This window comes from Rousettus aegyptiacus, unplaced genomic scaffold (assembly GCF_014176215.1).
Source record: "Rousettus aegyptiacus isolate mRouAeg1 unplaced genomic scaffold, mRouAeg1.p scaffold_m13_p_10, whole genome shotgun sequence".
Classification (NCBI taxonomy): domain Eukaryota; kingdom Metazoa; phylum Chordata; class Mammalia; order Chiroptera; family Pteropodidae; genus Rousettus; species Rousettus aegyptiacus.
Window position 1 is genome coordinate 92,913,051 of NW_023416285.1, and position 14,633 is coordinate 92,927,683.

At 43.3% G+C, this 14,633-nt stretch overlaps 1 protein-coding gene across 1 annotated transcript in view; it reads right to left on the bottom strand.

Annotated features, from left to right (window-relative positions):
• Positions 1-7,544: 7,544 nt before the first annotated feature.
• Positions 7,545-14,633, bottom strand: part of CDC123 (cell division cycle 123) — a 44,321-nt gene continuing 37,232 nt past the window's right edge. The window contains exons 11-13 of the mRNA XM_016134442.2: positions 11,762-11,890; positions 8,427-8,564; positions 7,545-7,822 (exon numbers count right to left, since the gene is read on the bottom strand). Coding sequence (XP_015989928.2) covers positions 7,796-7,822; positions 8,427-8,564; positions 11,762-11,890 — 294 coding nt within the window. The 3' untranslated portion in view covers positions 7,545-7,795. The remainder of the gene's footprint in view (positions 7,823-8,426; positions 8,565-11,761; positions 11,891-14,633) is intronic.

Here is a 14,633-nt window from a genome sequence, read left to right on the forward strand (position 1 = left end):
AGAAAAGTCAAGAGCAGCGTGCACAGGTGCTCGGGCAGGGCTGTCTGCTTGGCCGGGGGAGGGAGGGCCTCTCAGACTTCCACTGAGGAACGAAAGTGAACCAACCTGACCGAGTGACTGGTGACTCAACGGTGAGAAAATCATTAACTCCTGCAATAGGACAATGAACTTGGTCTGTCCTAGGAGGAAGGGGGTTCCAGGTCTTATTTTGTATGTTTCCAAATTTGTTCCTGAGCTTGGCATCTGGTTCACGAAAGTAGGAAGCACTTTACCAATGGTCTCCACTCCAAGTTCTTGAGAAGTCTGCACATATTTTACTTGGGAAAAATTAAAAGGGCCACGGTTCAACTGGATATGATCTGTATGAATCTGCACATCAGGTTATTCTTCCGTTGTCTTGAAGTATTTGGATTTAGATGTATTGGGTTTGAACCCCACGTCTGTTACTTATCTAGAGCAAATTAACTGAGTTGCAAATTCATCTTCTATAAAATGGGGGGAAATTATTGCTCGATTCACACAGCTATAGGACTAAAAAGTAGGTAATATACATAAAGTAGTTGTCATTCCCCACCCTAGAATGTTTTATTACCAGGTTGGTCATTTCTTGTGTCTCCTGAATGGATATTGTTTTTCAGTCCCCAATCTATTGCTTTAGCATAACTGCATTTGAAGGATTCCTATGTATTATCCTACTTTTAAATAAACGTTTACACCCCCACGCTGCTCCCTTCCAGTCCCAAGTCGAGTGGCCCTGGAAATGCACACCCTGCATCTCGGGTAGGAAGTGACAGTCTTGGGAAGCTGGGGGAACGCTGGTTCCGTGACAGGCAACACTGTGGTCGGTAGGGAAAGGGCTGCGTATACAGGTCGGATGGAGACAGTAAACCCATGTAAACTCTTCCAAACAGAGGGGAAGGCAGAGAGCAGAAAACGTCACTGGATTCTCACACAGAGACAGACAGCTCACGGAGGAAAGGAGGGCCTCTCAGACTTCCATGACAATCATCACACGGCACAGTTAGAGCATTTCTAGGAGGCCAGGGACTGCCCTACATTGACTTCTGGCAATAACCCCGTGAGGCAGGTGCTGCTGCCATCTCTATTTTATAGACTCGGAAATGGCGGGCGTAAGAGATCCAATACCTTGCCCAGGTTCATGCTCTTAGCAGGTGACACAGCCAGCTCTAACCCAGGCAGGCTGGCTCTCGAATCCCCTAGGGTTTCTTTGGGCTATGCCGACAAGCAGCAACAACCCGAAAGCATAATTTTCCACTTAAATGCAAAACAAAGGAAACACAAACAAAACTGCCTCCTCAGAGGTTATTCAGAATGATTTTTCAGTGCATGGATGGCGAGGCTCCCCAGGCAGCGGCCGCAGCCGTCTGTGCATGTCTCGGGCTGAGACGGGGCTTGTCGGTGCTGGAGAATGGGGATGCGGAAGGAGGCGTCTGCGAGGCATGTGGAAAGCAGTCACAGCACATACTGAAGCTCTCTCTCTCTATATATATCTTAGAGCAAGTGGACAGAAGTAATCACACGGTTGGAATTTATTCAGTTTAAGGGCCAGCACAGGTTCCATCACGAGTGCAGTGAGACGGGATATCGGCGACAGGTTTTCGATGATCTGGCTCAGTTAAGGAAAGACAAGGGCTCGTCGATAACCTTCCGGAAGAGTGATTCCACGACATGAATAGAAAGGGCAGGTTAACACAAATAACTGAGTCTTGCATTATTCGACTTGCCGACCTTGAGGGCAATGAGTTAATTTTGGTAATCCTCCTGTTGTGGAAAGTGTTTTAGGGACTCATGCTAAATTGCTTCTAAGTCAGAACACGTTCAGTGATGCTCCATCACAGCCCACGTGGCCAAGACAGAGCACGTGCCAAGCACCACGAGAGAGCAAAGCGAGGACGCCATTCTCGCTCGCTAAGTTCGTAACTGGTAGTATGGGGCACGAAACCTGTCCTACCATACCGAGACGCTTCCAGGTTTAAAGGAATAGTAATATCGGTGTGCTATGAAAATCCTGGCACAGAAGAGATTCTTCGGATCATTTCATGAGGAACTGGCCACTTGAGCCAGGCCTTGAAGGCTGGCTTTCGAACGAGCACAAGGTTGGGCTGGGGGTGAGTGGTAGGGGTGAGGCGCAGCGGAGCAGGTGAAAGATAAAGACCCCGGCTCCCTCAGGTGGTCTAGGCGGGTGAGAACGAAAGGCGGGGGCGTAAAGACAGGTTGGGGTGACGCTGCACGGGGCTCTGAACACCCCGCTGAAAAAGCTGTAATCTGTAAGAAAGGGGAAGCCTCTGCGGGGCTTTAAGCATTAGAATGACGGGAACTGTGCTCCAGAAAGATGACGGTCCTGGTGGTACAGAAACTGGATTAAGGCTTCTTGAAGCCGACACCTGAATTTTGGAAAAATTCCGAACCAGGCCTGATGAATAATGAGAAGTGTGATATGGAACCCAAACATATATTACTTTTGGTCAAAAACAAACAAACAAATAAACAAGGTATTGACAAAGAATTGAGGTACATTTTCCTTCGAGGCTTATAAATTGGATCTAATGACACTTCCAAAAAGATTCAAGAAGGTTTTGAATGGTGGCAGTATCACAAAAATAAGTCTATATAGTCTGTTCTAAAGCACCCATTTTCAAGGATAATATCTGTTCTAGTGAACAACTAGTTTGTTGCTATTAAAACAATCAGAATTATTACTTACATTACACAGTACATTCTTGAAATAGATCCGAGCATCCATCACCAGAACTAGCTTCTGTGAGTACGATGTGACCTTCTTATCCCATCTGTAAATGGCTCTCGATGTGTCAACTTGGCTAGGCTAAAGTCCCCAGTGATTCAGTCACACACTCATCTAGGTCCTGCTGAGAAGGGATTTTTGCAGATGTAATTTAAGTTCCTATCAATTAGCGTGAAGGGAGATAATCCTGGTGGGCCTGACCTAATCAGTTGGAGGGCTTTGAAAGCAGGGCTGAGGCCTTCCTCAGAGTCAGGCAAAATTCCACCTGGCGGACCGGACGAGAGCTCCAGGCCCACGCCCAGGGCGTTCCAGACTGCCATACACAACCTGGACTCGCACAGCCATCCCCTCAGTTACAGGGATCACCCCATTTTTGCACACAAACACATACACACACACACACCCTGTATTTTAAGGAGATTATATATCTATCTACGTTTGTATGTTATCTCACACTGGTTCTGCTTCTCTGGTTGAATTCTAAGTCACAGTCTATTTTGTTTATGAGAGCGGACAAATTATTCTATGAGGAGGATGTACGAAAAATGAATTACAGAAATATCACTGTTAGCAATTGTATTTAAGTTAAAACAATCTGTGTGCTTAACTCTTCTTTGGGGAACTATAAAATTGCTCCATTCTTACGACTGCAGAAGACTTGGCTTCTTATCTGACCCTACATGGCTTTAGCCCTGGGGGTTCTTAATTTAGGGTCTATGATCCCCTGAAATTGTGTGTAAAATTTTTGTGAGAAACCATAGCTTCCCCAAGATACTCAATGAAATCCAGTTCCTCAAATTAAGAATCACTGTAGCCTATATTAGAAATGATTATGCTATTTATTCTCAAGTTCCCAGTGACTGATTGTACCTATGCTATGAATTGATAGTAGACTGCCCAGCTGCTTGCCTTGTTCCAAAATACTGATGACATTACAGATTTTTTTCTTCAAGCAGAGGTTCAGGCTACTTGTAATTAGTAAGAGACATTCAGTTTAAGTCTTCACTTAATAAGTCCATAAATGCATGGTGAGACAATTCACCTAAGAACTCTACACATTAGATACGAGTCTCAGGTCAGGAATACCAGTGATGCAGAAAATGCGACTTGTCATCTTAAGTTCATACTGAAGCTTTAACAAAATTAAATCATCAATTAGAGAATCCCAAAATAATTATATTGCTAAATATTAACTTCTGTTGTGTGAAAAGAGAGTTCTACTTTATAAATAAAAATCAGTAAGAACAATCGGTCTAAATTCACGTTAAACGGTCACATTAGGTCTTTTAACAAATTAAGATTACTACTCATAATATGCTAATATGCATAAGAACCGTTTTTTTCTTAGTCAGCTTCTTAGCCGTATCCCACAGTTGAACATAAAGCAACCTCCGTTTCCACTCCTGATTTGCCATGCCTCTTCAGTCTGCTGGTACCATTCCACACAAGTTCTAATAGTTGGATTTCTCCCAGAAAAGCCTTGGGCCTTTTCTCATCCATTTCAGCAGTTTTAAATGTTAATGCATGCAAACTTGCCAATTTTCATTTCTAGCCCAAACTTCCTTCTGAACTCCATCCAATCGTCTCTTGATGTCTTTATTGGGATAAGTCACTGGAATCTAAAATTCTTCATGCCCAGGACAAAAATCTTGATCTCTCTCACTAATAGGTAGATCTTCCGATTTTTCCCATTCTTAGAAAAACAGCATCACCTTCCACCCAGGTGCTCGATTCAGAAACCATGTACATCAGCCCTGATTCCTCCTTTTCCTTCGCGCCCTACATCCTGTCATTGCTTCCTCTCCACTGTGTCTCCAACAGCGTCCACCTCACTTCACCTCAATGCCACGCCTGTAGTGGAAGCCGCCCTTATCACTACTAGCATCACGCTCCTGGCCTGCTTTCCACAGAGAAACCAGAGAAATATTTCAAAACTTGAAATCCGATTGTTTCTCCTTTGCTTAAATCTCTCAGTGGCTTCCTAACTCACTTGGGAATGAAATCCCAACATCTTACCAGGGGCAAAAGGCCCTGGCGTGATCCAGGCCCTGCCCATCTCACCCACCACCCACAGTGGCTTCGAGTTGCTGCTACTCTACACAAGGCCCTTCCCACCTTAGGCCCGTCCTCCAAGCCCGCTCCTCTGTGGGATACTGGCCCCTCTCCACAGGGCTGGTTTCTTCTCATCTTCAGGGTCTCAGCTTAACTATCGCCTCCTCAGAAGTTCCTTCTGTCATCGAAGGAGATGTCTGTATCCCTACTCCATTACTCTTTATTGTGCACTGCTCATCGAAATTCCTATTTCTTTATTTACTATTTCGTACTATACTGTGAGGTCTGTGAAGGCAAGGACATTCAGCACCTCATGTTGTCCTAGACCCAACAAATATTTGTTGGATAAATGAGTCACTCTGCGGCAACATTCTTACCTTAACGTTCCACTTCTGCTAGTTTTTCAAATAGTCTATATGTATTTAGAAGTGTTGTTTTATTTTAGTTTCCCTTGATCACACACACAAAAAAGACACATTGGAATACATTCTCTCTTCAGGTAATTAATGCCAGACTCACTGCTCGACCTCGTAACACAGGGCTTTGAGCTACCTCATCGAGCACATGGTGGTTACCTGGTCCTATGTCCCTGCTCACTAAGCCTTTTCTTGATGTGCACACATAATATACCTGGCCTGTGTGCGAGTGGTGAGTTTGTTATTACTTATTTTCTTAGCATATTTGCTGAAACTGTTTTCTATGCGCCAATGCAACACGTGACTAAAACAACAATGTTTAAATAGAAAAGTTTTCAAAACATCTAAAAATGGCTAAGTCACCTCTCAAGATCAGCCTGGTTAACATAAATGTGAAACTGAATCAATCTTTCAAAGAAAATTATTGCTTCATTTAATTTCTGTATTTAGTATCTCTTACTCTATGTAAAAATGTGTACGATGGATGTGTACTTACTTTTAATTAAAAAACGATTTTTAGATGTACTATATGAAAAGCTTTACATGGTTATCTTATTTAACAGACAGATGAACTGACTCTTACTCTTCTCCCACTTTAAAAGGAAGGAAACAAACTTAAACCCAAAAAACTCAGTCACATAAGGTTTGTTTCTTTTTTCACAGATACTACCCTCAATTGCCAATGGCAGAAAATGCAAATCAAAATGAGACTTCTGAAAGTATAACTTTTGGGCAAATTACGTTGTAGTGGAGGCTCACGCTACAAGCCACTGCCGGCAAGACATAGTAAACATTTATCCCAACCTGTCGAAAATCACCAGCTGTAGTCGTCTCTTCAGAAGATAGGATTTCAGAACCAGGCAAAGGAATCACATAGGTATTCACTTTCTAAATTCGAGCACAAACCTGAAGTACCTCAAAGAAAGAACAGATGATGCCAATAAAATAAAAGGATAATTCAAAACTAAGTTTTAGACAAGCAAAAGTGATATTTGAATTTAGAATTCTTCCTGGATATTATCTTATATTTAATATTACCGTCAGGATAATCAAGTAAAATTAAATATAGTACTACGGAAACAACGTACAAAAATCACATTTTTTAAAGTAAAGTGAGAGTTGAACTCAGTAATTTCCTCAGGAAAATCAATGCAAAAATTTAATGAGTTTTACATCATGAATTGTACTGTTTATGAAATATCTGCCAAATTTTGCTTGAGTCTTTTGATTATACATAGCCTGAATTTTTTAAGTTTGTATCAAATATATTCCCCCCCCCCCTTTTTTTTTTGACTGGCAAAGTGCCATCTTGGTGAAGCCAGTTTCCAGAATTAAGCTTAAACCAACTCATAATAAAAAAAATTCCCTCCATTATGAGCTAACAGACATCTAAGAGCAGTTTTAAAAAAACAAAAGTATTTTTGAGGCACTTGTACCTCAAAAAACTGGCTTCAGAAATGGCATTTGAGATACTGAATACAAAGATCACAATTTCATCTTTGTATTTTGTATTTAAAATGCTGGTATTAAGTGCTTATAACTGAGAAACCACATAAAAAGCGACAGCGCCTGAGGTATAACCAACAAAGAAATCGTTCGTCACTGCACATAACCAGCCTTCACTGTGCAGAGACGGGAACTCTGCCCCACCTTTCTCCACACCCTCCCATGGGGATGTGCGCTTACGCGTCCTGTGCTGAGAAACATCCCTCTACCTAGCAAAGTATTCTGAGACACCATGTGAGAGAGATACCCTGGGAAACTGTAATGCCTGGTTCTTTCAAACTGCTCCGCGATGTAAAATAACACGTTAAAAGCACGTAGCAGAGCGTCCCGGATATAGTTAGTGCTGAGCCAAACAGACATCATCATCATCATCACCATCATCAATCGGGCCACTGAAGAATAATTACTAAAGTGATGGCCTAAACAGTGAATCTACCTCTCAACAATTCCAGTCTTATTTAAAAAAGGCCAAATTATAATAGAATCTGTGATTGTTTCACAAACATATATTAATAGGTGGTTGTAATATATGGAAATTTTCAAGGTTATTTCATTTTGAGAATTCTGTATTCTTTTAGCTATACCCAAACTGAAATAATTGATAGAAAGAGTATATGAAAACCCTCCAACTAGGAAAAATACTTTTTATAGTAATATAAGGTTCTATTTTTTTTAATGGAAAAGGATTAGGGAAAAAAATCTATTTCTGTATAACAAATATAATTTTGCTCATCTACCTTATAAGTATAAAAATAGCACAAGAAATACAGATAAATCTAAATAGACCGAGAGTCAAAAGAAAGGTATTTCATAGAAAGTATTTTATCATCAGAACAGTATGGTTTCCTATGTTTAAGATCTATTTATTATGTTATTTTTACAAATAGCAAAGTCCCTCCATTTTTTCCCAGCTTAACATTCATGAATATAAAAAGCTATTGGTTTCCACGCTGCCCGCCCCACCCCCACCCGACTGGGTCAACAGAGTGCGGACCAGGGACACCTCCTGCAGGACGCGGTCTCCTCCTTAACCCCGTCTTGAGCTCTGCAACGCCGCTCAGTCATCCTCCTGCTGATTTCTCTTCTGTCAAAGGAAACCAAAACTACATTAAAATAGCTCATTCTAACTGGAATATCTATCTATTCAGCCAACACCACTTTTTCTGTCAGAAAATATTTTTTAGAGGTCTTAGCAAAAGGCGTGGGTGAAAATTATCATGGAAAAACATGCCCGAACTCATCCACGGAACCAGTTTATCACTTTGGCTTCACAGGACATTATCCTCAGGTATTTCAATATTTTCTACTCTGTTCCACAAGTACAAACATTCTCACCTAGAAACACACAAATACAAATATTCACTTTCCCCCTTGAGTAACCACAGCAGAGATTTGATCTTCTCTTACTCTTACAAATTTGAAGAACATTTGTTCTTCAAAATTAGTACTATGAAAATTAGTCGAAAAGCAAGCACATCACAAAAACATTTTTCTAACACTGTAATGAGTAAAGTATTCCTTCAGCTCACATTACATACTTCATTACAAAATTTTCTAACTCAGTAATCCTGCTCCTTTAGTTCACGATCATCGAATAAAAGCCTAGGTCATATAAGACTAAAAGGAAACATTAAAAAGCTAATTTGAAAACAAAGATGATTAGCATACTAAGCACACATGGACTTTACCAGTTTAAGAAAATCAATGAGTTTGTGAGCATCTTCCCCAGTAGAGAGGTCTACGAAGTCCTTGGGCAGTCGGTAACTCAGATAGGGACTGGGCTGGACTGTGACCTCACTGTTTGTGCAACGGAAAGCTGGAGAATCCTTTACAAAGAAACAAAAGGGACATTCTGTGGGAAATATTTTTTAAAGCCTATTTTCCAAACTGAAGAAGATCCATGTTCCCTTCTGTACTAAGGAAGGAAGAAAATAAGACTCTGAAATAAAAGGCATTTAAAAACATTTTAAAATATTAAAAAATATTTCTATATATTCACTAGGACATAAATGTAAATATCTGAAAACAGTGTCTTCAAGGAGAGCTGGGTGGATCCCTAAATGTCCCTGCAAGCTGCAAACGTGTCAGGGGTTTCTTCGGTCCTGGACTGGGCCAGAGGCCTCGGCTGCTTATCTCTGGCCTCGAGCAATTTCATACAGGCCAAATGCTTTATGCACATTACCCTTCCCTCAGGTGCACAGTCAGGAAACACTGCCTTGGAGAATCAAGTCCATGGTGAGGGCGAGCGAGTGCTTGGGATCCCTAACACTTCTGCGCTTCGCTCACGTCACTTACGTCTCTCTCACCACCTATGTAAAACTGCACATTCGAGCATCACACTGAACAGGTCTTCACACTCTTCAATGTACAGTCGACCCTTGAATGGCAGGGGTTAGCGGCACCGGCCTCCTGCGCGGTCCCAACCAGAGCTGACCCTCAAACAATGCCGGCTTGAACTGCGTGGGTCAACTGGGGAAAAAATCTGCATAGACGTGGACCTGCGCTGTTCAAATTCATGTTCAAGGGTCAGCTGTACTTGCTTAGAGCCTGCATACAATGTTGACGTGTTGCCTTGTGCCGAAAAGGATTTCGGCGACAGAAGGCTTGGGTTTGGACTTTACGGGTGGCAGGTATCTAGGTGAGGGATGGATGGTGTCCTGCAGATGGAACAGAAGGGAAATTCGAATGGAACAGGACCTAGAAAGCAGGCTATATGTTAGGAAAGACTGGCCAATCGTTTGACAGATATTTATGAAACACCTACTTTGTGCTGGACCCTGTTCTAGGTGTGGGAGGAAAAGTGGTAAACAGGACAGGCAGACAGACAACCAACAGGCAAACAAACAAGAGATGAACAAGATCAGCTCAGACAGTAAAAGATGCAATAAAGACAAAAGAGCAGGGCGCTCTGAGAGGAGAACGGGGCGGACTCCTTCAGAGGGGCGGTACGGCGAGAGCTCGCTAAGAGCTGGCGAGAGTGACGCGAGCAGCTGGCGCGGTCTGGGCAAAGGCGGCCTCGGGGGCAGCGCGGGAATCGGCGCAGAGCCGTGGGGTGGGCCAGGCTCCGCGGCGTGTGCCACGGAGGACGGGCGGGGCTGCCGTCTGGGAACGGCGGACGGTTTCTCTTTCCCTCTGCTACTCCCAACCTCCAATATAATGCTGTTTAGATTAAGAGGAAAGAAAGATTTGGATCATAGAGCGACCCTTGTACAAACTGTTTCTGTCCAGTAACCGTGTCCCTCATATTTAAAAATAACTCTGTGCTGAATAATTTACATCCTTCGCCTTGACACTCAGACTTAATGGCCCACAACCGTAAGACAGCAGAGGTAAAATCCCCTCACTCACTAATTCCAGGAACATTAGGTGGGCCTGGCAATGTGCTAAGCCCCGCGGACGCATGGAAGACAAGAGACGCCGCCCTGTGCTCAGAAGCTTGCAGTCTAAGGCAGGACGCGTACGAGTCACACGTGCAAGTCTACCGGACGGGCAGGCACCACACAGCAGGGCAAGTGCCTCGACAGGGAGAAAAACCAACCTGAGTCAGGCCTAAAAAATGGGGCCGAAGGGGGCCCACGACAGAGTCATGACAAAGAGAAACATTTCAGAGACGGACAAAAGGAGAGGAGCTCACCCTGAAGGCAAGGGGACCAGAAAGCCAGGGATAAGGCACGCGCCACGGGAGCCAAGGCAAGAGGCGCTGTAAGAACAACGGGGAAACAAACACCTTCAACGTGCCGAGCGGCTGGGTGAGAGCAGGGCGGCACGCCGTCCGCTGGAACCAGCGGCGAGTCGGGGCGCCCCTGCCAACAGCAGGAGTGCGAGGGACCAGTGCCAGCTGGCCACGGGTTGAGGGCTGACAGGTGAGAGGCAGCAAGGCCAGGTGACCATCGAAGGAAGCCGCTGTGACAATACGAGACTACCCAGCAGGCACAAAGCAGTGAGTTGCGTGACAGCACGAGGGAAACGGGGATGGTCCCACGTAGTAAAAACGTGTGCTGCACCCACAAGTATTAACTCAAGTAGCCAGGATAGCTACTTCCAGGTGGCAGGATTTCCAGGCTTGCTTCTTTCCAATTGTTGTTGTTTTTTTAATGACCATGTAAAAATAAAACTTTTTAAAAAGGTATAAAATTCTCACAAGATAAGACTATTATGAAACACTCAGGATACATAAGTTCCTATGTAGTATAATCTCATTTATTTAGAAAGGTTTACGTGTATGCGGAAAGGCACGTATTAAAATACGAGCAGTGGTTCTTCAAGGTGGTAGGATACTGGGTGATTTTAGAATCTTCTTTAAAAATGAGCACGCATTACTTTTACAGGTAGGAAAACCTTTACAAAGTTGTTGAAGATTTTGTTTTTAAGAAGGCAGACATCTAAACATGGTTACCTACTGAGAGGTAGGGGTTGGTAGACAGGAAGAGACAAGTGTGGAGGTTCGATGCCAACAGAACTGAGTGAATTCTCACCAGTGGACTCTTTTCCTCTGAAGAAGAAAGTGAAATCTCTTCTGGGAGGAAGGAAAGGATGGAGGGTCTGAGGAGCATAGTGGGTAGGTGTGAAACAGCCACTGCGGATGATGGGGGAGAAAGCCAACGCGGGAAATGAGACGCAGTAATAAGGGCCCACTTGAAACTGGGGTCATGACTATGAAGAGACCCCAGTCTGCGTCTGGGCAATTCTACTCTGCCGGTGTCAGCAGCCCGGGGCTAGGATCAGAATAAGCAGACATGTGAATTGACCCTTGGTCAAGAGTCTTCCAGGTGGGCAGGGCAGAGGAGCCAAGAAAAATATCAGTTGACCATGATTTCTTTATGTAAAGCTAAATGGACAATAAACGGACCAATCGCCATGCCACCCTTTTCCGCTCACCTCTACAGACACGAATCTGTTAGTAACTCTGTGTTACTGTCTGCACTGCCCGCGGGTACCGGTCCCTGCCTATCCAAGCACCCAGATAACTGGCAATTATTGAGGGGATTAGAAGGCTTCCCTCATGTCTTTTAAACCATCTTACCTGCTCCAGAGCATCTCCTTCACTAAAGTCACCTTTTAAATTTCTTCCAGATATCAGTTCTTCCCAAGTAAAGAGCAAAGAGTCTGTTACTTCACCAAATGGGTTAAAATCGATGAGCCACACCTTTCCCTGAAAGACAAAAAGAAAAATTAATAAACATAGAATAAAAACAAACATTTAAATGTTATACTGTCTTATCAGAAAGATCTTCATATTATTTTACCTAAAAGATAATCTTAAAAAACATTGTAATTTATTTCGAAAGATAGTTTTACTCCAGGTTCCACTGGAAAAAGAGCCACCTGCACAAGCCATAGCCTCATCTAAAGGTAAGGTCACCTGTGAATGCAGAGAAAGGACCTAGGGGAAAAAGCCTGGCGAAGACCTATGTTCCAGGTCCTGCTTCAAATCGCATGAGAATTTAAAGCCAAAAATCAAAGCAAGAAAAAGGAAAATCATTAACAGGTTACACTAAGCATTATTGTACTGCTTTCAAGGGTGTCTTTGATGATCTTTTGTGATTATTTTTACCCTGCGGAGGCAGGAAAGAGCCAGAAGCTCCGGAGGGCACCATTCCTCACCCCTGAGAAGCTGTTGCTGCAAAGGGTGCATTTTTTAAAATGTATTTTGTTTGTCTATATGTTAGCGCTTAATAGCACACGAAGGGGAGATCTAAAACCACCATCAACCTTTAAAATAAATGTCTGTCTCCTACTCTGAGAGTGGAGGAGGGCAACGTGACAGGCTCCAGGCTCGGGGAGAGAACCCTTCTGATGGGTCACACTGAGTCTGGTCAGAGTCGGGGCCCCTCAGGATAAGGCGATGGAGTGCTGACGGTACAGAGCCGGGGAATCTGTGAAATCCGCCAAAACACTGAAGCCAGCAGATGACCACAGAGTCAGATGGAACATTTAGCAGCTACGCGCTTCCTTCAAACTTTTATCTTTGCTCCTCATGATTTTTTCTCATTGAAACAGTCATATATAATTGCACCATTTTGTTGTTCATAACTAAGTTTTTCTGTAAGTGTGCAGTAATCGTGTCTCGATGAGATGTGCGTGTGCAACGTCACATATGCCTAAGGACCTAGGTCGCAGAGCCAGTGTGACTAATACCGAGCACTGTTTCTCGTCTGGGTAAATGAAAATTTTAAGCAAGATGAAATATCTTATTAGGACTTGCTTCCAGCATCAGACACATCTAGTAAGTGGCAAAGAACCATTTTAAGAAGTTTGCATCACACACCATTTCAGCCAAGTTTATTTTATATAATCCCCAAGAGAGGTCTAACAGCTGTCTCTTGCCACTTGACTTGGTTTCTCACGTCGGCTTGGCATCCACCTGAATGTTCTCTGACTATATGAAACAAGGTCGACCATCAGCTCACTTCTTGGTGTGATGTCAGCTTTGCTTCCGGGGTGATTACTAAGATGTCTTTGACATAATGAATGTTATTTTAACAAAATAGGAATTTTATAGTCCCCTAAACCCTTTCTACTTAATTTTTATAACCAGTAAAACCATCTCATTATTAAAAGGAAAAAAGTTATTGCACCTGTTAATATAGGACTATTAAGTTCTATAAACTAAAGATATGGCATACTGCCAAAAAAAAATTGAAAAACAAAAATAGATCACCTCTGTTCGGACTAATAGCTGGCAGAGTTTGTTCTATAGTTCAGAAGCCATCCTCTAAGAGAAAAATAAGCCAGCTGTACTCAGGTAGAAAACTATCAAGATGAGGATTTTTATAGCTATAACACGTGACATCTCAAGCACAAGACATCCTGAGAAATTCTGCTTTTAGGCAATCCATCAGATAAGAAAGGCCCAATAACCGTCCTGCAACCTACCAGCTGACCACCCTCACCCGCCAAGTAAATCTCTATGTACCGGCCACTGTGCCAGGAATTGGGTCTAAAAGCTAGTAACGCGTAATCTATTCCTTCAAAGACCTCAGCCCAGAACAGGATGTGTGTGCAAGAAAATGCGCGTGCATGCACACGCACGCACACACACACACATACACACAAAGAGAAAAACCATCCAACAATCACAGTACAGAGGGACAAATGCTTCAATAGAGGTGAGAGCAGGGTATTCCGAGATTCTAGAACATTACAACTACCTACACCTGCATGGTGAAGCTGGAAAAGCTACCCAAAGTAATGGAATTTGAAGATGTCAGTCATGATCTGGAAGGAAAAGCTGACCATTTCAGGAAAAACAACAAGAACTGACAGGTGCGGCGACCATGAGATGGCAGCTTGCTCTGGGAATCGGTTGTTTTCTAGAGTGGACTACACCTGAGGGCCCCAGAACGTGGTGGGCTAAGGGAACTTCAAAAGCCCCCTGTTCCAGAGAGGATGAAATTCAGGTTAAAATAACCCCTTTAAATGTATAAATGAGATTACAAGAAAGAAAGGGGATCCCAGGAGACAGAAATGAGGAGGAACTTGTGAAAACGGAAAAAGGCATATAAGCTGTTGCAGTGGGAACCCCTGGGTGGCCGTCCTCCCAGGCACCTGAGGGCAGGGCTTATTGTGCACACAGGGCCAGGAGCCTGGCGGTGAGGAAGGGAGCCAGAGCGGACACGTGACCTTCCAAGGGCAGCCACCTCAGGAAAGGGAGTATGAGAAAAAGCTCCTAACGACTGGACTAGGAGACAAGGAAGCTTGTCATTCTGTGACTGGGGTTTGAGGAACATGGAAGAAGCGAATGAAAAATTTGAAACAGAATCTTTGGGATTCCCACAAATAAAAATACTAAGGTCACTAAGGATGAACTCATGGTAAGACGGACTGGCTTACAAAACCAAAGAGAAATAGTCGACATTGAATGAGTCTGCAAATACAACACACAGTGGTTAAAG